Here is a 24,058-nt window from a genome sequence, read left to right as displayed (position 1 = left end):
TCCTTTCTGGTTCCAAATTTTAAGGAGGTTATTGCCAGTCGTGAAAGGCAAACTCTTATTTTGCAACAAAGGTGTATATCTGGATAATCCACCTGGGATTCCTATAATTTTAGTAACCTCCTCCCATACTTATCAAATGAAACAAAACCGGAGATAATTATTAACAGTTTTACTCATCCATTTATTAAAAAAATGATATTTTCTAAACTCTCCAATTCTATTCAATTTAATATCTAAACAAGTAACCTAAATCAAACATTCTGTTAATAATTTTCAGTTGAGCTGCTTTATAATAATTCTCAAGTTAGAGGAGTTGTTCAAGTGAACTGGCGCGGACTCCAAGGGCCAATATGGCTTGCTTCTGCGCTGTAAACTGTTATATGGTCATATTAGGTGACTGAGAGGGGATTTGATAGAGGTATTTAAAATTATGAAGGGAATAGATAGACTAGATGTGAGTAGACTCTTTCCCCTGCAGGCAGGGGAGTTTGGAACAAGAGGGCATAAGTTAAGGGTAAGGGAACAAAACTTTAGGAGGATGCTTCTTCACTCAGAGAGTGGTGGCAGAACAGAATGATCTTCCAGAGGAGATAGTTGTGGCATGGTCCTTTCTGTCATTTAGGAGAAGATTGGATGTGTATGTGGATGAGAAGGGGTTAGAGGGTTATGGGCGGAGAGTGGGAGGAGGGAAACCAGTGTAGTTGTTCAAGTGAACCGGTGTGGACTTGAAGGGTCAATATTGACCTTTTTCCACTCTGTAAGCTTCATACTTCCAAGTTAGTGAATGCATTGAAACACGCATCATCTTTCCCTTCCATAAAAATTTCCCCACCACAACATTTAAATCCTTTAAACATTTATTCAGTTTTTTACAAGGTATATTCTGAAAAAAAATACTGTAATCCAGGAAATATATTCATTTTTATACAATTCGTTCTTCTTACCAGTGTTAATGATAAATCCTTCCATTTATTCAAATACTCTTTAATTGCAGATAATAATGGTAAATAATTCAATTCTACTAATTGATTTAAATTTTTACTCAGTTTTATACCTAAAGACTTAATACACTTTGACCATTTAAATCCTACTACCTGCTTACATTCCAAATAATGTGCATCCGACAATGGCATAAGGTCACTCTCATTCCAATTCACTTTATAATCAGATATTTCCTTATACTGTAACAATCTTTCCTGCAATACTAATTAAATCTTAATAAAATTGAGTTTTTTCTATTAATAATCAGGAGTATCTATATGTTCAAATACCCTTTAAAGTTGTTAAGAAACAATTTACTTTTTAAAATTATGAGAAATTTTAAGGATCTCTAGAAATATAATTATTATAAACAAACATTTTCCTGATGGTCTCCAATGGCATTATCATTAGTTGGTAATATTAATGTAATTAAAATAATAATTTTACAAAAGATTTATATACTTTTCAAGTAGTACCTTCCTTCATCCCTAAGATATTTTTTGACAAGGTAGGTATCATACATTTAGAATAATAAAAATCCTAGGTGAGCAAACCTCTATTGCAGAAACAAAAGAAAGACAGAGGAATGGGTCTCCCTAATTTTAGATTTTATTATTGGGCTATTAATATCCAATATATTTCCTTTTGGATTTATTATGCAGATGTACATGAATGTCCTTTATGGGTAGTGTTGGAGGTATTTGTTGGCCTCATTGCTGTGAGCTACCCTTAGCATTATCGAAAATTAATAGACAAAATCTTCATTCACTTCTTAAGCATATGAGGATTTGGCTCCGGTTTTGTAATTTTTTAGTTTAATTTTTTTTTAATCTAGTAAAATGCATCTTAATTTCTTTTTAAGACATCATTGATTGATCAGGCTTTTTCAATATGGAAAACTAAAGGAGTAATAACCTTTTCAGACCTATTTACAGGAGACTAATGTCTTTCAATCAGTTTGCAGACAAATATGATTTGAGCAAGGCACATTTTTTTAGATATTTACAAATTAGGATCTTTCTGCATACTTTACTTTCAAATGATCCTTCTGCTTACCCACCTTTATGATAGGCATGTGTTTTCAGGTGTATCCACTTCAAAAGGAGTTATTATCTACAATATATAATTGGTTACTTAACTTGCAACTTATATCAAATGATAAAATTAAAGGTGCTTTAGAATTGAAATTCCCAGAATTGCTTCTGAATGATTAATGGGATCATATTTTTTGACTAGTAAATACTTCATCAATTTGGGCCCATCATTCCTTGATTCAGTTCAAGGAGGGACATTAGGCACATATGTCTAAAGATAAGTTGGCCTGTATTTGTCCCAGTGTAAACCCTACTTGAGATAAGTACAAATTTGTGGTAGCCACTTTAATTCATATGTTCTCATCATGTTTAAAGCTACATAATTTCTGGAAAGATATCTTTTTAACCCTAACAAAGGTTCTCAGAATAGAATTACAACTAACTTTGTTAACAGCTATTTTTGGAATCATACCAGCGGGAGACTGGGCACGTGCCAGTTTCTGCATAGCAAATAATTGCCCCTTCAACATTATTACTTAAATGGAAGGATCCAAACCCACATAGTTTACATCAATGGCTCCCTGGTGTCATGTCATGTTTAAGTTTGGAGAAACTAGGAGTAAGACATTTGATACATCTTTTAAATTTGAAAAGGTTTGGTGACTGTTTATTCAATGTTTCCATATAGTTTAAGAATCATAATTTTATCCTGGATTCTATCCTAGTTTCTTATAATAAATTCAGTTTAACGAGGAAATTGCAGTCATTCTTTCTTTTTTTTAGATTAGTTACAGGGGATCTTACAATAAAAAAAATAATTTTCTCTCTTTTTTTCTCTGTTTCACAAGAGGAGAAGAAATTTATGGTTAATATACATTTGTTAAATCCTAATATGTTCTTTTTATAACATACTTGTAAAAAAATGAATGTAATGTATTTCTTCTCTTGTATATATGTTCGATATAACTCATTAAACAGATTGAAAAAGTGAGAAAGACCTTCCAGAGACTGATGGCTTAATAAGCTATGTATCTATGTCCACTGGATCTTAGTTTATAATGTGCAATAATTTTCTCGATAGTTTATAAAAAGTGAATGCGTGATGGTTTTGACCCAGGAATTAGATCACCAGTGAGATCAGTCCTTGTGCTCATAGAACCTTCAAATGGAATCGCTTTCCATTAAAAGCAGGAGAAATGGAGAAGGAATAAGTCCTTTGAGCCAACATGCCCATTCAACAAAATGATCTCTGAGCTCCTGTTTTCCCTTCCCATAATCTTGATTCCTTTGGAATTCCATTTATTTCTGTTTTGAATGTAACTCGGCCTCTGCAGTCAGTAGTGATTGAAGAATTGTCCAAACTCTAAAAAAAATTCTCAACATTCAAATCCTAAATAGCTTATCCCTTAATATGTGACAGGGAAAATATTTGTCCCATACCTGCTATATATTTTGTATCTTTGAGTGTGTTTACTGACTAAACAGAGTGAAACACAAAAGTCTGCAGATGCTGTGACTGTCGTAAAAACACACAGAAATTCTAGAGGAACTCAGCCAATCTCAAAGGTAAAAATATATAACCGACATTTAATGCCTGAGCCATTCTTCAAGGAATAAACGAAGAACAGGAAGGTATCAGAATAAATGGAATGAAACAGAATAATAGCAGTCAAAGCTTGTTGATTTCTCCTGATATAAGAGACCCATCATCCCCAGAGCCAACCCGATGAAATCTGTATTACCCTCCATCAATATAAGCATATGTTTTTAGTTAAAATTGTACACTCTACTCCCTCCCTCTTTCCCCCCCCTCCCCATCTCAGTCATTAGTATAAGATGATTCACAGAGCTATTGCCCCTACCCCTGTTCTGCTGGTGTACCCTCCCTCCCTTATCCACCTACTACCTCCTGCCTGTGGGTCCATGCTCTTCCCCTGCCCCTCCCCCGACCATTTTGTTCAGGTGCCTGTTGACATTTTGCTCACACCTTGATGAAGGGCTCAAGCTTGAAACGTTGGTTATGTATCTTTCTCTTTGCTGTATAAAGTACACTGTTTGACCTGCTGAATTTCTCCACCATTGTCTTTTTGCTAAGATGATGCCTTGCCCTGTTTAACTGTACTTTTATTATTTAGCAATATTCCCTGCATTTTTGTCTCATTAACACTATATTTCATTGTACTGGTATAGTTTTATTCTTGTCGTAATTCTAAAACAAAGATCTTCATTATTTCTCTTGGACATGTAGTCGATAAGCAATTCAATTCAATTAAAAAAAACTCCAGTTATCATTAAAGGTTGGACAGGTATATGGATGAGAAGAAGATGGAGGATTATGGGCATTGTGCAGGGAGGTGGGACTAGAAAGGAGTGTTTGGTTCGGTGCAGACTAGAAGGGCCTAATGGCCTGTTTCCGTGCTGTAAGTGTTATGTTATATTTTCAGTAAAGAAAGGAATATCCAAATGCTTTTTAGCAACAATACAAGCCAAAAAATTTAATGCTTGAACAGATAACACTGATTTTGTTGATGAGCAGACTTTTGTTTAAGTGTGGGCTCCATGGTCGGGAGAAACATTGTTTTGTCTGGTTGTATCTGTTTAGTCAGATAATAATGAATTTGAACTAAAGTGTTTGTGAAATGAGGATAAGGAGACAGAGGAATTTAAGGAAGGAATCTGAGAAATTGGGGCTTTGGAAGTTGAAAGTACCATCTGCTGTAGCATTAAAATCTTAAGATGATCAAGAAGTCAGAATTAAATTTGCATGGATTCTGCTAAGGATCTAAGGGATGGAGAACATTTGAAAGGTATAGAAGGAATTCCAAAATATCATAACAATTAAATTTCTCCCCTCTATCCTTAAACCTGTACCCTCCAATTCTAGTCTCTTCTTCCCTTGAAAAAAATACCCTATCTACGGCCCTCATAATGTTATAAACTTCTATTGGGACACCTCTCAACCTCCTATGTCCAATGAGAATAAACTAAGAAACTCCAGAGTCCAAGTTGTTTTTAGTGATGCAACTGATCTGAACATGGGTATGAAAGCAGTAACTAAAATGATCATCTTCCCAGGGCAATTCCTGCAACCGAACTTCCAAACACACTATGCAATCAGCACGTAAAGAAATGCAAAAGCTGTGCAGTAAATTCCTTTAGCTGTAGTATAAATAGAATTTAGATTTAGATTAAAAAAAATCAGTGAATGGAAAAACAATGGGAATATCCAAACTTAAATTGGATAGAAAAGCAATATTTATTTCAGGCTTTTCATACGCTTGTGCTTCTTTGCAATTAAGCCATTTAAATCTGATTTTATTTCATTGCCTAAAGTGTCCATCCATTAGATACTCACTATATCCAATATTCCAAGCAACAAGTTGATAGTTGACCATCTAATTGTGATAAAGTATGTCATTACTTTAAAGAAGCCAGCTGCTGTTTACAATATCAGTGTCCTTAAAAATACCTTTTTTTTTGATTCCGGTCAAATTTGGTCTACTTTCTGTTATGATTGCTCCACCATTAAAGAAGATTGCCTTCCACTTATGTTGCCAATGTATCACCCCACATTGATCTTCTCTTCCATATCTCAGTTCACTGCAATGTAAAAGCTGTTCTTCACACAAATCGTTGCAAAGTGAACTGGGGTGAAGTAATTCTATGATTCTGCAAATTTTAAACTACTCCCAATTTCTGTGCTTATGTTTCAAGTCTTGGGCTTTGGCTCAGTGAACCAAATTTGGTGAAGGTCCATTCCATCCTTCATGTGTGGCAGTGCACTCCACATACTTCCATCATGGAACAATGAAGCGTCAAGTCGCATTTACATTAACAACCCCAGGATTAATTGCAATTGGTTTTCGGATCGTATAAATATCTGTGAATCAGTATCCTTCACTGCTTTTACCTCCGTAGGTAGATTAACCCAAGAAACCTTCTGTTTTATTCTGGTGATAATCTATTCATTGTGGGTATCAATGGAAAAGTTGACATTTATTTTGATTCCCTAATTGCCCATTTAATTTAATTATTTGCTTGGACTTTTCAGAGAAGAATTGTAAGTCAACTTCTAAGTGTCTGAAGGCTCACATAGGCAAAATAAGGTAAAAATGGTGTAGCAGTGCTATAGATAGACTACAACTCCCAGAAGTCTTGCGAAGAGGCATGGGACATCATAACATCAGGACGTGGCGAGCGTGGTTTGGTTTTAAAAGAATTCAGTCGTGATTCGAGTAAACGAGTTTTGATTGACCAGCAACTGTGTGTGACGTTATATGGCGTTCATCAGCCACTACTGCATTTTACGTGGCTACAATTAGTGACCACTGGATACTGCAGCTGTGGCTGTTAAGCTATCACCCTTCTGGTCGGCGGAACCAGAGCTGTGGTTTCAACAGGCTGAGGCACAATTTCATCTCAGGAAGATCGAGGTGGACACGACTCGCTATTATCATCTCATCAGTGCCTTGGTCCAAGCCACTGCCAAGCAAGTTGGTGACATCTTGCGGGATCCACCAGAGCCTGGAGAGCACAAGTATGACACTCTAAAAAGTGATCCTGCTGCAAATATATGGCATATCCCACAGAGAGAGGACCACCAGACAGTTACATATGGAGTAACTCAACATATTTCTACCAAGGGTCCTTCCACTCATGCTAAGGCACATCACTTGCCACCAGAGAAACTGCAATGAGCTAAACAAGAATTCAACAAAATAGAAGAGCTGGGGATAATTTGCAGATTCGACAGCCCATGGGCATCTCCATTACATTTAGTCCAAACACGCATGGGAGAATGGAGTTCTTGAGGTGATTATAAGACACCTCTATAGGTTCGCTACCCTATTCGCCATATTCCAAACTTTTCAGTGAATCTGCATGGGATGAAATTTTTTTCAAAAGTAGATTTGGTGCATAGAAATCAACAGGTGCCAGTGGAACCAGACGACATCCTGAAAACATCATTTTCTGATTGTTTGAATATTTATGTATGCCTTTTGGGTTAAAAAATGCAGCTCTGACCTTTCAGAGAGTTATGGATGCAGTAGGGCATGGCATGACCAATGTCTTCATTTATCTAGACAACATATTAGTCACCAGCAAAATTAAAGAAGAGCAGATGGAACATCTGTGTACACTCTTTAGACGTCTGCGAGAATTTGGACCTACAGTCCATAGAATTCCTGGGGCATACAATCACAACAAGGGCATGGTTCCACTGCTTTCCAAGATCGACACCATTAATGAATATTCCAGACCAACCACTGTCAAAGGTCTGCAAGAGTTCTTGGGCATGGTTAATGTTTATCATCAATTCCTTCCAGCAGTGGCTCATGTTATGAAGCCTCTGTTCATTTCTGCTGTCTGGTAATGCAAAATCTATTCAGTGGACAGATGAAAGTCAAAATACTTTCATAAGGACAAAAGAACTATTAGCTCAAGAAACCATTTTCAGTTATTCAGTCCTAAACGAAGCCACTGCCCTTTCAACAGATGCATCTGATGTGGCCATTGGGGACGCTCTGCAGCAGTATGGCGATGGACAATGGAAGCCATTGGCATTCTTTAGCTGCCACCACTATGAGGCCGACAAAAGCGCAGCACCTTTGATAAAGAGCTCCATTGTCCATTGTCATTTCTGTTACTTTTTGAAAGGCAGACACCACCATTTTCACAGACCATAAACCCTTGACCATCACATCTTCAAAGGTGTCAGAACCCTGGTCAGCTCAACAACAGTGGCAGTTATCCTTCATTTCGGAATTCTCTACCAGAATAATGCACATTTCTGGAAAAGACAATGTAGTGGCTGATGGACTTTCCCGCTCAGTTGCACTTGAGGTATCAGCTGTAGCTCTCACTGTTGCCCAAGCACAAGATGGTGAGATGGAGTCATATCCCACCTCAGTAACCAACCTACAATGGAAGGATGTGCATATCAATGCCGATGGCAAGCTGTCAACAAGACATCCATGGTCAGTGGTTCCAGCTTCATGCAGATGTCACATTTTTCATTTTGTCCATGGTCTTTCTCATCCATCCATGAGATTTCAAATAGATTTGTTTGGCATGGACTGAAGAAAGACATCATGCAAATTGCCAGATCTTGTGTAGCTTGCCAAAAAGTCAAAATCCATCGGCATACAAAAACACCACTACAACCCTTCCCACTGGTATCTCTCCACTTCAACCATGTCCATGTGGACATTGTGGGATCAATTCCAGATACATGAGGCTACCACTATCTCTTCATGAGATGGCCTGAGGCAGTCCCTATGCCGGATGCTTCTATTGGCTCTTGTCCATGAGCATTCATTAATTCCTGGGTGGCTCGCTTTGGCCTACTGGCACACATCACTTCTGTCAGAGGACCTCAATTTACATCTTCGTTATGGACAGCCTTATCTCATCTGCTTGGCTCTAGGCTTCATCATACAAACGCCTATTATCCGCAGTCCAATGGGATGGTTGAATGATTCCGTCATCACCTTAAATCCGCCTTAATGGCCCATTTGGACAGTCTTTAAAGGGCAGACGAATTACCGTAGGTGTTGCTCAACATTAAGACAACTCCAAAAGAGAATCTTCACACTTCACCTGCCGTGCTTGTGTATGGTGCGCCTTTGGTGGTCTCAGGGGAATTTGTTCCACACAGAGATAAAGATCCCAAAGAGCTTCAGACCAGACTAAGGGATACCATAGGCAAATTATCCTCTGTATCATAATCTTTGCATGGCAAATATGTTTTTTTTTCTACCACACGAACTGAAGGACTGTGAACACGTGTTCATATGTAGAGGAACACATGGACAGCCCTTGCAGCTGCCATATGAGGAACCATACAGGGGGATAAGATGAAAAAGATCAACCTGCATCTTGGACATTGCTGGGCAGCCTTTGTCATTCACGATTGATAGGCTCAAACCTGCTAATGTTGACAAAACTCCACCAGTCCAAAACAGAGGTGGGGGGGGGGGGGCGACCTCCCAAAAAACTATCATGTGATAGTGCTGGTTCTGGAGGGGGGGGGGTGCGCTATAGATAGACTACAACTCTCATGGGACATCATAACATATCTATATTCTGCCACTCCAATAGCTATCAAAATCTAGAACCTCCCCTGTGTACACTAAACATGGGTTCTCTGCACTATTGCAAGTCTTATTTACATAAGAATTACTGGTTAATATTTATTCTATCTTATGTATTTATTGTCTATTTTAATTTTTAATGTTATAATTTTAATTTTTAAAATTTAGAGATACACCACAGTAAAATGCCCTTCCATCCTATGAGCCTGTGCCACGCAAATGCACCCATGTGATTAATTAACTTACTGTTACGGGTTGTATTATATTTATAAGTATGTTTTAAAAAAAGAGATAGATTCTGGGGTGTTTAGTGTAGTTCACCACAAACAGGGTAACACTTCACATCTCATTAAAATGCAAGGACTGAAGCCAGTCTTGCAGGCACCAGTGACCTTGCAAAAGACAGTGGAATTTTAAAAAGCAGGTGCAAATAAACAGTGCAGGCTCAAAGTGCTGCTAAATATTTTTAAGAATTGGGTTAGCCCTGCTAGCTTGTTAAAACCTCATTTTGAAGACCGGTTGTGTGTTCTGAGTTCAGCCTGTTGAAAATGCCTTGTAGTCCTTACAAGAGGAAATGGCTGCCTAGAGTATTTTTCCTGAAATAAGGGAAACAAGAGGAACTCTGTGGTGACCTAAAAGAGGAGGTTATCATTTGAAAAACCCACGATGGGGCGAGTTTTCTCGGCAAGTCACTGAAGTACTGATTGGAGGAAATCAGTTTGTGTGTGTCTAACGAGCAACAAATCTCTCTCTGAAACCAACTAGAACCATCCTGAGCGGTAACCATTTACCTTTAAGCACAAGAACCTGGTGAAATTCGTAAATGTGTACACAGTATAAGAATTGCCTGCAACCAGTGAACTTGGCGGAATGAGAAGTGAGATTGGACGGTGAATCAAAGAACTTTCCTGAACATATACACATTACAAACATGTGCTTAGAATTAGACGGGAGTTAAGTTAATAGTAATAAGTTTATATGTTTAAAAAATTAAAAGCAACTTTTGTTTAAGTAGCCTTTTGTCTTGGTGAATTTCTGCTGGGTTTTGGGGTCCTCTGGACTTGTAACCCCATATATCTTTGGAATGTGGGTAGAAACCAGAGCACCTTGAAGAATCCCACACAGACATGGGGAGAATGCGCAACTCCTTGCAGACAGCACCAGATTCAAACCCAGGTTGCTGGCTTGGTAATAATGTTGTCTTCACACATTAACCATGTAGTTAATTTAACTAAATTAGTTTAATATTATAGTTTACTATTTCAGTTTTTCAATATAAGTATCTGTGTGGTTGAAAGCACAGTACTCCCATGGTGTCCAATCGCCCATCGAACTGCTGTCAGCTCTATAGAGGCTTTAAATGTCTACAAATGGATCCACTGGTAGTTTGATTTAAAAATATTGAATTTGCAGGATTTACTACAATGATTGGCAGCAGCCCAAGGGGCTACAGATTCCCGGGATATAGAGGACTGGTGCAGGGCACCCAAAACAGGGAGATCATCCCCACACCAACCCCCACCCCCCGCCAATTTTAGAAGGAGAAGCAGAGAAGATGACACATGGGATAGTGACCATGGTGGAGGACCAGCGAGGGCTTCTGCAGTTGAAGAATCAGACAGACGGTGGGCTGTGGGTGACTCAAGGCAAGGGACACATGCAGGCCGTGGGCTGCTGTCGACCATGGTCAAGGGATTCACGCCAGGCTGCGGACCATTGGAGACTGACTCAAGTCTGGCTGAAGGGATAGCATGTTTCAGAAATTGGATGCGAAAGGGTGCTGAACGGTTCCTAGTAGTGTTGGAGGTTTGGATCTGGACTTTTGGCTGCTGATGGTTTGGGCTGGACTCTGTGTGGCTGCGAGGGCTGCGGCAGCATTGGAGGTGAATCCACGGATAGTCGGTGATGCTGGGGGGACTAGCTTTTGCTTCTTTTTCTCTGACTACAAAAGGTGCTTCAGGCAATTTCTGCCGATGGCGAATCTGCCTTACAGCAGATGAAAATTAATTCTGTGTAATATTGCTCTGTCTTTATTATATGGCAATAAATTGAACCTTGAATCTTCAATCTATTTACATTGTACAATGTGTAGGCAATGCAATCATTATTATTATTAACATCTTATTATCTCACAAAATGAATGACTAAGTTTCTGATTTCTGGACTAATTGAATTGAACTAAGTGAATTAGTTTAGTTTAATTTAGTTTTTTTATTTATATGGCACATTTAAAGCAACTCATGTTGCACAGGTCAAAAAGACATCACAACAAGGCAACTATTTAAAGTACCGAATAAAACGAATACGAGAGGTTAGAACACAAGGTAACAATCAGGTGCAGGAGGAGGAGGAGTAAAAACGTCCGTGAATAAAAGTGCATCTTCCATCTAGATATAAAAGAGTGGATGGCAGGGGCTGATGGGGTAGAAGGAGGAATGTTGTTCCACAGTTTGGGGGCTGCAACAGTGAACACGCAATCACCTCTGAGTTTATAATTTGAGTGCAAAGCAACCAAGTGCCCAAGTTAGCCGAGTTTTGAAGTGGAATAAAATGTTAGGAGATCCGTGATATAAGAGGGGACTCTTTATAGATAATCATGAGAACTTTAAAATAAATTCTGAACTGTACTGGAGGCCAGAATAGCAGTGATATGGTCCTTCTTCTTAACACCTGTTAGGAGTCTGGCTGTAGCATTCTGAACCAGTTGCAGACGGGATAATGAACACCGACTAATCCCAGTATAGAGAGCATTAGAATAGTCTAAAGGGCATGGATAACTTTCTCAAGATCGTTAAATGAAAGGAATAATCGGATTTTGGCAATAGTGCGAAGCTGAAAAAAGCTAATTTTTACTATTGCATTAACTTGTTTGTCGAACTTGAAGGTGGAATCAAATATCACACTGAGAGATTTAACGTGGGATTTCATGAGCGTGGAGAAGTTACCAAGACTATTGGAGATAATTTTGGTAGAATTAGGGAGGGACCAAATAGGATAACCTCAAATTTGCCTTCATTCAACTGTAAGATGTTTTGAGCCATTCAACCCTTTATGTCCTTCAGACAGTTAGTGAGGCTGGATACCTTTAAATGGTCATTAGATTTCAAGGGGAGATAGAGCTGAGTTTCATTGGTGTATCAGGTGGAAAGAAATGATATGTCCAAGGGGAAACATGGATAAGGAAAAGAGAATGGGGCCTAGAAGAGACCCTTGTGGGACCCCGCAGGAAAGGGTGGCTGAAGAAAACAAAAATCTGCCCATATTAACTGAGAAAGTCCTGTCATTAAGATATGATTTGAACCATTTCAAGGTTGGGCCATTGACACCGACCCCATACTCGAGATGATCTATTAAAATAGCTTGATCCACAGTATCAAAGGCTGCGCTAAGATTCACAAGAATTAGAATGGCAGAGCTACCTGAGTTAATATAAAGGAGCAGGTCATTATACACTTTTAGTAAGGCTGACTCTGTTCTACAGTGCGGTGGGGGGAGGGGGGAATTTTTTTCTGATGCTCTCAACTTTGTTTATGAACAATTTTTAAAATTCTTTGCATTTGGTAATGGATGCATTGGTATTGGTTGCGAGTCCAACGACCGAGTTGATGGTATTGAACAAGACCTTGGGATTATGGGGGCTGTTGGAAATTAGTTTAGCAAAATATTTTGTTCTTTTGGCTTTCACTGCTTCCTGGTATATCTGCAGGTTGTTCTTCAAAATGTTGTCGGAAATTTGTAGTTTATCCCGCTTTATCTCTCGCGTTCAGCTATCCTGCACTCTGTCCTTGGGGATTTGGTGATATCATTAAGGCAAGATGCAGTGTTAAGATTAGGATTTTTTCACTTTAAGTGGGGCTACAGTATTCAAGATAGAAGAAGAGGTGGTATTTAATAGGGAAGTAAGTTCCTCAGTGTTAAGGTGGGGGGGGGGGATGCCTCAATAATGGATGTATTTGGAGTTGCTATAAGGGTCTCTGAGAACTTATTAGCAATCCACGAGTTAATGTAATGAGAGTAGCATATAGGAAGGCAAGATTTGTCAGGGGAGCAAGGCAAGGATAGGTTGAAAGTTTACAACTACGTGGTCCAACACACAGGTATCAATTAATACTTGGTTGCTAATTGATAAATCAGATGAAAGAATTAGGTTAAGAGTATGGCCTAGCTTATGAGTGGATCCATTTGAAAGCAGTTCTAAATTAAAACACTCAATTAAATGCATAAAATCACTTGCAAGGGGCTAATTTGGAGAAGACACATGGATATTGAAGTCACCAAGAATCAGAACTCGATTGAAGTTGGTCATAGAGTTTAAAAGGAAGTCTGCGAATTGTGTGATAAAATCTTTACGTATTTTTGGTGGGCCATATACAAGAACAATTAAAAAGGGGTTGACCAGGCCCACTTTAATTTGTTGGACTTCAAAGGTAGAGAAATAACTAGAATTCAATAAACATCACTTGAATTTTTTATAAACACAACTGCTAAATCTCCACCACGTCCGGAGGGTCTAGGTGTACAAAGAAAGTCAAAGTTTTGTGAACAAAGCTCATGTAATGGAGCAATCTCGCCAGTGCTCAATTGGTGGACTGTTTCATTTCCTTCCTGGAGCATAGGATCTTCATAAAGGTTGATAAAATTATGAGGTAAATGGTCATAACCATTTTATAGAGAAGGCCAATTTAAGACAAGAGGGCATAGATGGAAAGTGAGAGGGGAATGATTTTAAAGGGACCTGAGGAGTATCTTCTTCACACCGTAGATGGTGAGTATGGAATTAGCTGCCAGACAGTTAGTTTAGCGATTAGCTCAATGTTGTACAGCACCAGCCACTAGGGTTTGAATCCTGCGGTTATGTAAGGAGTTTATACATTCTCTCTGTGACTACATGGGATTCCTTTCTCCCATCCTTCAAAATATATCGACGTAGGTCAATTGGGTGTAGTTAGATGGTATAGGTTAGTGGAAGGGCGCTGAAATGGCCTCTTACCGTGCTATATGTCTAAATTTTTTTTAAAAAGATTTAAGTTTAAAAAATTAAAATATTTCATTTTACAAAGTGGAAGAACTAGCTACAATTGTAATGTTGAAAAGACATTTGGACAGTTACATAGAAAGGAAAGGTTTGGAGGGAATGTGGGCTGAACGCAGTCAAATGGGATGAGTGTGAGTTCGCTTGGTTGGGATGGTCATGGTGGGTTAAAGCTCTGTTTCCATGCTGTAAAACTCAAGACTTCCAAATGTTTGCCATATGCAGTGGCACGTTACCCTCTGAACAAATGAGTAAACAAGTCCAGTGATATAATTAAATGATACCACAGCACACAGGGAGTTAATCATCAATTTTACAGGTACAACACTTACCAATTTCAATATTGCCAATATTACTGTAAGCAAATTTATGTTCTTACTCAAACTTCTCCTGAACGCCTGGCAGGCTGTTGATCTATTGACAAACAGTTGTTTCATTATATTTTGGTGGACTACATAAAAATTAAAGCATCCTAATTGAAGTTGAACCAATGTTTGACCTAAAACGAAATTTACATCATTGTTAAGCTAGTGTGAATCTTATAGCATCACAAAACCTTCCACATGCAGATATTTTCATTCTGCCAGATTTGATCCAATGTTCTTAAGGTGTTCTGAGATGAAAAAGGATTGATTTTAGGTATTAAAGTTTAAATGAATCTCAAACATTGCCATTCTCTTATAGGTCTCTATAAACATTTATATATTTAAAGGTATTAGAAAGTGAAGTTCTCCTGTTGTGGTTTTCTAGTCCCTCTTCTTTCTCTTTTTCATTTTTAGTTTGTTGGGGATTGGGGGGAGGAGGGTGGTGGGTTGGTGGGATTGATAGGAGGTTTTTCTTTCTTTTGTATTTCTTTACTTTTTTTTCTTTTTTTATAAAATACCACATGTATTTGGATGATCATAAATATGCGTGTAAAATATGAAAAATTTTGTACTAAAATTTGAGCTCAAAGTAGGGGGTCGCATTATACACGCATATTTACAGCAGCATGAATCGGGCGGGTGAGGGGGAAGAGAGATGGCAGCGCGAATTGGGCGGGCGAGGGGGCAGATAGATGGCAGTGTGAATTATGCGGGCGAGGGGGAAGAGAGACGGCAGCGCCAATCAGGCGGGCGAGGAGGAGAGGGGCGCAGCGCGAATAGGGCGGGCGAGGGTAAGGAGATTGTATCATACACGGGGGTTAAAATTTTTCTCCATTTTTCCCCTCAAAAAATGGGGGGGGGGGTCACATTATACTTGAAACGCATTATACACGCATAATTATGGTAAGTATGAAATCTTGCAATATGTTTGCTAAGTGGTTTTATTTTAAGTTTAAAGAAGGATTGATTTTTATCCATCATAATTTTACAAAGGAGACTGTGGATGTTAAACAGTATTAGGAAGATGAAATGGATATTCCTGTTCTTTCTTTTCTTCTTCTTTGGCTTGGCTTCGCGGACGAAGATTTATGGAGGGGGTAAAAAGTCCACGTCAGCTGCAGGCTCGTTTGTGGCTGACCAGTCCGATGCGGGACAGGCAGACACGATTGCAGCGGTTGCAAGGGAAAATTGGTTGGTTGGGGTTGGGTGTTGGGTTTTTCCTCCTTTGCCTTTTGTCAGTGAGGTGGGCTCTGCGGTCTTCTTCAAAGGAGGCTGCTGCCCGCCAAACTGTGAGGCGCCAAGATGCACGGTTTGAGGCGTTATCAGCCCACTGGCGGTGGTCAATGTGGCAGGCACCAAGAGATTTCTTTAGGCAGTCCTTGTACCTTTTCTTTGGTGCACCTCTGTCACGGTGGCCAGTGGAGAGCTCGCCATATAATACGATCTTGGGAAGGCGATGGTCCTCCATTCTGGAGACGTGACCCATCCAGCGCAGCTGGATCTTCAGCAGCGTGGACTCGATGCTGTCGACCTCTGCCATCTCGAGTACCTCGATGTTAGGGGTGTGAGCGCTCCAATGGATGTTGAGGATGGAGCGGAGACAACGTTGGTGGAAGCGTTCTAGGAGCCGTAGGTGGTGCCGGTAGAGGACCCATGATTCGGAGCCGAACAGGAGTGTGGGTATGACAACGGCTCTGTATACGCTTATCTTTGTGAGGTTTTTCAGTTGGTTGTTTTTCCAGACTCTTTTGTGTAGTCTTCCAAAGGCGCTATTTGCCTTGGCGAGTCTGTTGTCTATCTCATTGTCGATCCTTGCATCTGATGAAATGGTGCAGCCGAGATAGGTAAACTGGTTGACCGTTTTGAGTTTTGTGTGCCCGATGGAGATGTGGGGGGGCTGGTAGTCATGGTGGGGAGCTGGCTGATGGAGGACCTCAGTTTTCTTCAGGCTGACTTCCAGGCCAAACATTTTGGCAGTTTCCGCAAAGCAGGACGTCAAGCGCTGATGCCCATTCCTGTTATCTTTAAATAATCTACTCAATATACCAATGTTCCTCTTTTTAGGTCATTTTAAGTATTCATATTTAGCAGACAATTATTTCAGATTTCTAGCTACTGCAGTTCACTCGATTTCACAATGAGCATTATTTAATGCTCACTCTTTCCTTTTCCCTCATTCATCTCTTTCTATATCGATCTCTTCCAGACAGGTCATTAACATTGAAGCCTTCTTTACTCGTGTTTCAGCAGTGGTGCTGCCATTTATGTTATAGTTTCTCCTGGCTTCTAGTATTTTACAATGATGGTCAAAACACAAATGGACAAATATATGGACAGGAACAGCTTAGAAGGACATGAACCAAATGCAAGCACCTAGGACTAGAATGTCACATGCTCACAGACCTGTTGCTTGCTGTGTGATTCCATGGCTCTATGACTGTGTCGTATCATCAGCTGGAACCATTAATGCTATTTCTTGGTCCACAGACCCGTTGGCCTGCTGAGTATTTCTGGGATTTTCTGTTTTTATTCTTGGTTTATGTGCCTGGAGGAGGTAACACTCAGAGTATTCACTCTCCCTTGGGCGGTACGGTTTGCGAAGTGGTTAGCGAAACACTGTTAGAGTGCCAGCGATCGCGACCGGGGTTCAAATCCCCCGCTCTCTGAAAGGAGTTTGTACGCTCTCCTCCTGTCTGTGTGGGTTTCCTCTGGGTGCTCCGGTTTCCTCCCACCGTTCAAAATGTCCTGGGGGTTGCACAGGGTGCAATTGGGACACACAGGATGGTGGGCCCAAATGGCCTGTTTCTGGGCTGTTTGTCCAAAAAATATATATAAATTCAGAAAGTGCTTGAACGTGATAGGTTTCTAAACAGATGTGACCATATGATTGTGTATAACAGATCAGATTGCTCATCTATGCCAAAATAACTTCAGAAAAGAAGTATTATCTGCATTTTTTGTTTTTATAAATGAGCCTTCAAAATAGAACTTTGAAAATTGCATTTATTTATTGCAGGAAACAGGTTTTCCAAAGCTGAAGAAAACTATTTGCTTGGGAAAGTACAATGTTGTTCTTTCATTTGCTGTCACAGATATATTTACATTTCCTGGGGCTTTTTCTCTCAGAAGCAGAAACCACAATATCAAAATGATTTAAAAATAATAGGTTATCTGAAAGAAATTTTGTGAGACTTCTTGATAGTTACTGGGTTGACCTTTATCTTTGGTCATCAGATACTGTGGCTTTCTGTTTCTCCCAAACAATTACTTTTCCAGGGGGCATGTTGCAAGCTCAGCACTATTAAATCCTCCTGCTGCTCTCACAAAGGTTGTCCCATTAGTTTGGCGTGCTCCTTAATACATCAGAGCTCAAAGTTGCAGAGTTCCTTGTCTGCCAGTCTCTCATACCTGTGAAAACACTCGGAATGGCAACAGGGGATTCATGATTTGAGCTGTGCTGAATTTCATACTGGTCTGGTGCTGAAGTCACAAGGTCTGCAAATGTGCGCTACTGGGATAAATATGAGTATAAGATGATAAGGGGCAAGGCAATGAAAATAAGAGAGAAGTGAGCTTGTAGGAGAAACACTACTGCAGGTGACTGAAGCTGAGGGAAAGGTTTACTCTTGTTCAACAATCAGTTCAAATAAATAATGTGGCACTGCAAGAAAAAAAAATCTGCTTCTATGCCTCCTCATGTAGGTTTATGGTTCCATCCTTCTCTTCAATCTTTTCCCTATTTTATTCTTCACTCTCTTGACCAGAATGTGTGTCAGCCTGGCTGAGTTCCGACAACGTTTGGATTGGACCTCAGCATTCTCATCAAGATAATCATCTGTGTGCTGCCACATAGCTTTCAGGTGTCAGAGAGAGTTAGAGCGAGATTGTGCGAGAGCAGGACTGCATAAGTAGATGAGTACTATGCTGGTAAGTTTCTTTATCAGCGAACAGACTTTGGAGTGAGGGTGCGTGAAGGTGGCATAGTTTCAGAAGGTGAGATAAGGTAGAGTGTCCAACATGTTCTTCCTTCTCCTTTCAGAAAACAAAATGTGCAGCTCAAATTACATGCTTAAACTTATTTGCATGTTAGCTAACCTATTGATGCTGAATACAGAAAAAAACCAGCAGAAAATTAATGCAGAGTTAAGAGGATAAATAATCAGGAATAATTTCTGGTGTGCTGCATAATAATCAGGATTGTTCCTTTACAGCAATGCAAGGTGCTGTGTTTTACATGGGTGCTGCATTCTCTGTTTAATCTCAGAATTTGTTTGACACTGATTAAAGACCAGGGATGGGTATTCCCTTGTACCCTGAGTCCTCTCATTAGAAACATTAGAAAGTGCTACAAACCAAAAATGAGAATTCGCCCTGTTAGCTCTTTTTCTTGGTTGCAGCTTTTCATGGTTCCATGATTTATTGCAACTAATGACGAGGTTATTTTTTTTTCTTTCAGGTAATTAATGCTGCGCTAACCCTGGCAGCCAGGCCTCAGAGTAAAGTTGCCCAAGATAACATGGATGTCTTCAAAGACCAATGGGAGAAGCAAGTACGAGTCCTGACTGAGGCTGTTGATGACATCACTTCTGTTGATGACTTTCTGGCCGTCTCAGGTACAGTGAAAGGCAAATGAGCCTTGAGATGCAAGATCACTAAATTGTCCAGTTCTGGTCTGACAACAGACATCAAGCCTACTGTCTTGAAATTTGGATTCAACTTGCATTTATATATTATTTTTCACTTAGTAAATTATACCATGCTCTCATGGAAGAGATTATCCAACAAAATTTGACCCGAGTTTCTTAAGGAATATGCTAAAGATACAATTGTCGAGGCTTCTACTAAACTTGTTACTTTATGAAATTAGCCAAAATAAATCATTCAGAATCTGATGTCTTAATTCATCTTTTCTAATGTACCTCATTGTGCCCTGAACTCACATTTCTTTTTGGAGTTACTTCTGATGACAGCTCAGTTGTAAGCGATTGGGTATCAGTCCAATTGGTGACAACTTCTGCAGCTAACAAGAAATGGAGAACTCCAATTTGAATCTTTTGTCCATAGGTTTGTAAGCCTCTTTTTCAACTTTGAGACATGAAAACTGCTTCCCAATCTTTGCTCTTTGCCATCTGTTGTCATCTCTTGAGGTACATTTGCAACAAGCCCAGTGCAGAATCACTCACCTCTACTGGTTGGTGATGTTGGAATACTTTGCTGTACACACCTTCCATTGGGGGTTCCTGGATAAAGTTGGCCACCCGACCTTCTGAGACCTGGTCCAGGGTGCTCACCACGAGTTAGTACCGGGTAGATTCTGCTGTGATCTGCTGGATCTGGAACTGTGCCTCAGCCTGGTCAAACCACACGTGTGGTTGATTCATCCAGAAGGTTGGCAGCTTGAGAGAGACTGTGTTGACTGCTGCCTGTTCGCTCATTGCTTAGATGCCTACTAAACTGTTGGGGTCACCAATTGTTGCTATGCGCTACTTGAAAGAAGATACAGATGTACTGACAATAACCACACCAGCAGTGCAAGTATAAGACAGCTTTAATAAACGAATATGTATGTAGAGCGTGTCGAAAGAATCAAAGCCTTGTTATCCAAACCAAGGCTTTTATTAACTTGAAGACTGGAGCTCGACCAGTCCAGAATGACCTGGTCTGGCCAGGAGCAACCCTTTAAGATCTGCCAGTAGGTGTGGCTATGCTCTCAGCCAATCACAATCATCCTACACTACAATCTATACATATACACATTGGTGATAGAATCTGTATTATCAAAATGTACACTAAGAGGTCTTGTCTCTCTCCAAGACGAACCTAGAAGGCTAGCCTGTAGCTCTGGACTGCTTTATATACAAGGTCATCGGGATGACCCCTGGTGACCTAGTGGTGTAATTACATATCACCACATTCACCCCCTTAAAAAAAATTATTCCCCCTGCCACCCCTCCCCCATCCTGCTTCCCTTGTTTGTAAGTTCATAAGTCCAAAATTTTTCATGGCTTCCATTGCCTTCTGGACCTCCTCGGTAGTGGTCTGGGGGTGGGGAGAGCAGTCTGCCTTTCGGCCTTTCTTGGTGGAGGTCTGGTCACAGCACATGGCTAATCCGCAATCTCTGGTCCCTTAGGTGTAGCAAGGGTGGACCCTGGGATACTAGGAGCATCTGATAGAACCTCTTTGAGGCTTGTGTCTGCTGGAGGAGTAACCTAGGTGCTTGGCTGAGTCTCTGGCTTTGGGATGTTTGCAACGGGCTTAGGGGGGATCCCAGTGGTAGCGTCAGGTCTCTGTGGTCTGGGGAAACTGCTGCTGGGGAAGTGAAAGTAGCGGTGTCTGCTTTCCCTGGCTCTGGAGTGGCCGGGAATTCTGCACATACATGGCAACTTGTGGAGATCCTTTCACCCGCGCTTGTAGTGGCCCCTTTCTGATTGGACCGAGGTTTAGGGTCGGCGGCCCCTGTACCAGTGAACCCACAGGCAGGCAGGGCTCTTATCCATTTCTTATCTGCCCTATCGAACTTCTGTGGTCTTCCCCGCATTCCACCATGATTCAAGTACAGCGGTCCCTCGCCGTCTCTGTCCTCAGATGCACATGAGTGCTGGTCGTCCCCGGATTCCATTTGTCTGGAAGAGTCTCCAGGTGATCGGGAATGCACATTGGAGCAGAAGCAGCTTCCATCCTAGTAGCTATCATATTAGTTTATTAAATTGTACTGACAATAACCACACCAGCAGTGCAAGTATAAGACAGCTTTATGTACACTAAGAGGTCTAGTTTCTCTGCAAGACGAACCTGGAAGGCTATCCTGCAGCTCTGGACTGCTTTATATACAAACCCCCGGTGACCAAGTGGTGTAATTACATATCACCACAACACACACTTAGTGTAGTCAGGTTAAGTTCTGAGTTTTATTAGGACTCAGGCCCGACTTTTACATTTGCATTGTTCCTGCCATGGCCCCCTTGGCTGATGTCACAAAATAGTAACAAAAGCAGGTTTCCCTTGTGCAGGTACATTGCTGAATAACAATGCCCTTCTTCCTCGCGCGCTGCCCCTGCCCTGTAAGTTGTGCAGCAAGTCCTGTGCCATTTTGGGGTCAATGGCCTTTAAAGCTGCCCTTGTCATTCACCCACCAGTTTACTTGTTGGGCCCAGGGCCGCAGCATGGGCTGCTGGACATTCGTTGTGCTCGCCGCCCGGAGCACCGGCTTGATCGTCCCGGTGGTGGGGTGCCACATGACCACTCTATTGATCTAGTCACTCCTTATGAATTTAGCACGATAGCTATTTTTAACCAGCTTCTTCGTTTTTTTTTCTGAATTGGGCATTTTCGAGTTAAATTCAGGAAAGTGCCTCCAATTTTATGTTTTTCAATATCAAGAGAAGTACTGAAATGTAAATATATGACATCCAGAGAATTCCTGTTGTCATCAAAAGCTGTTTAACATTTCCTGTAAATCTGTTGACAAAAATTTGGTCCTAAGCTGACTGATAGAATAAGCCTTAGTGCAATTTTATCATATTATCTCACAGGATTCCAGAACAATCAATGTGAGACTTACTGATCTGTTTCTCTCTGCATCTTCTCTATGCCCCTTTGTGAAAAGTGCTGTTATGCCATAAAACTTTATCTTTCATGGGAGATTATGTCACAAAAATTGCCACAAATCCAGAAAAACAAAAATGCAATTTTTTCTATAGAAAGATAAGCATTCACATGTATCATGATGAATAAACTTGCCTTCATATATAATAATTAAAATAAAATATCAGTACCAGTACCCACCAAGATCACCAGCACTGAGTGACCTGAGAGTTAGATAGCAGAGGTGACCGTTGAGATGATGATGAGTTAGATGGAGAGCAGAGGGTGTAAGAATTGTTGAAGAGCATTGTTAGAGGCAGTTATATTTGCTTTCTCTGAAGATCAATAACTAATCCTTGGGCTTGGGCTATTACTTGATCCATCGTGCTCTACTGAAATTCAGCATTCTCACCAGGAATACTGTACAGGTGGGTATCGGCCGCCGCAGGAGCACTAGTTAAATGCACTAAAGTTAAGAGCTTTGATAGGCTCTATCAATAATCACAGAGTCGTAGGCTTCAAGAACAATAGGCTTTATTGCACAGAAGACTTTTGCTGCCCTGGATCCAGGTACAGGACTGCCAGAAAGGGGGAGGAAACTCGACCTTTATGGCCAGGGCGAAAGGGGGGGAGACTTAAGGGATGTGTCATAAGTGGGTGGGCCAGCCTCATATATACAGTAACTGGTAAGGCTATACAATGGAGGAAAACCTATCAGTATAAGCTTAGTGCACTGGCTGCTATTCAAATATCACTTGCTTGGCACTGTATTAAAATAAGCACAAATAGGGTTAACCCACTTGTGGCTGGGTACTTTATCACATATCTGAGGATCTGATTCAGGCTTTCCTATGAGACACACCAAGGAAAGGTCTGAAGTAGAGAATGGGTATGGCCTTGGTATATGCTCAAAGTCTCACCTCGTGCAAGGTCACTTCTAGGCAGTGTAAAATGTGGAATTGTGCCACTCTCGCCTAAGGCCTTCACTTGTATCTATGATTGTCAAAGTTTTCTCCGACTCTCACCAGAAAAACAATCTGATGGATATGTTGGGATATCATCCCAACATGTCCCCGATCACGTGTGTTCGCTCGCCAGCAGTTCAAGTAACAATGGAGTATTTTGTCACATTCAGGTTTCCAAGTTCAAGTTCCAATTTAATAACATCTGACTACATATACAACCTGACAAAACAGCATTTCTCTCAACTAAAGTGCACAAGCATCCACATACAATGCATAGTTCACATGCAGAATTTAAAATAAATATATATAAATATTTTGGGATGATTTACTCCATTACAGGATACTTATATTGGATTTCACTTGTATTGATCCATTTCTGGGTTTCCCAGTTTATTTTTGATAGATTGGAATGACCTATAATAACTGCATTTATCATGTTGATTGCAAACTTATTGGTACCAACCATCATCGTTCCTAACTTAATAATTATAGGAATCATTTATGGATCATTAGGCCAGGAAGGAGGAGGGATGTTTTTCATCTTGATCCATTAAGTTTTCTCTTCATCTGCAGTCAGGTGCAATGCCAATATTTGACAAGAAGTTACACTTATTTCATTCTTATTCATTCATGAGATGTGAGTTGCTCAAACAGATTAGTTTGCTACTCTGTTTGCTGTCAGTTCCTCCGATCTTTCCTTAATATTGTTCCAATTCCTCATGTTACCAATTACCCTTACAGGCTGTGCAATCAGGTAACAATGGGTTCAGGACATCAAAGTGGACAGTGCTCTTAATTTGAATACTGGAAGTACTCCATCTGAAACGGTGCATTTCGAATAAAAGTAGTTTAAAAAGCAAAGTCTTATAACCATTTCTAGAATTGCCAAAGATGCCAGGATGGGAAAAGTCTGAAATTACTTATGAATGGAAAGCTTCCCAGTTTAAAAATAAATGGTTACAACCACATAAGTTCCACATCGCTCCACAGCACATGCAATATC

General features: G+C 40.3%; 1 protein-coding gene across 2 annotated transcripts in view; it reads left to right on the top strand.

Moving 5' to 3' along the window:
- LOC138756995 (catenin alpha-2) overlaps positions 1 to 24,058 on the top strand; it is an 835,014-nt gene that overhangs the window by 360,414 nt on the left and 450,542 nt on the right. For both annotated transcript variants that reach the window (XM_069923543.1, XM_069923544.1), the window contains one exon: positions 18,963 to 19,119. In XM_069923543.1, the coding sequence (XP_069779644.1) occupies positions 18,963 to 19,119 (157 nt within the window). The remainder of the gene's footprint in view (positions 1 to 18,962; positions 19,120 to 24,058) is intronic.

Source organism: Narcine bancroftii, chromosome 3 (genome assembly GCF_036971445.1).
Source record: "Narcine bancroftii isolate sNarBan1 chromosome 3, sNarBan1.hap1, whole genome shotgun sequence".
Lineage (NCBI taxonomy): Eukaryota > Metazoa > Chordata > Chondrichthyes > Torpediniformes > Narcinidae > Narcine > Narcine bancroftii.
This window is presented reverse-complemented; position numbering and strand designations above follow the sequence as displayed.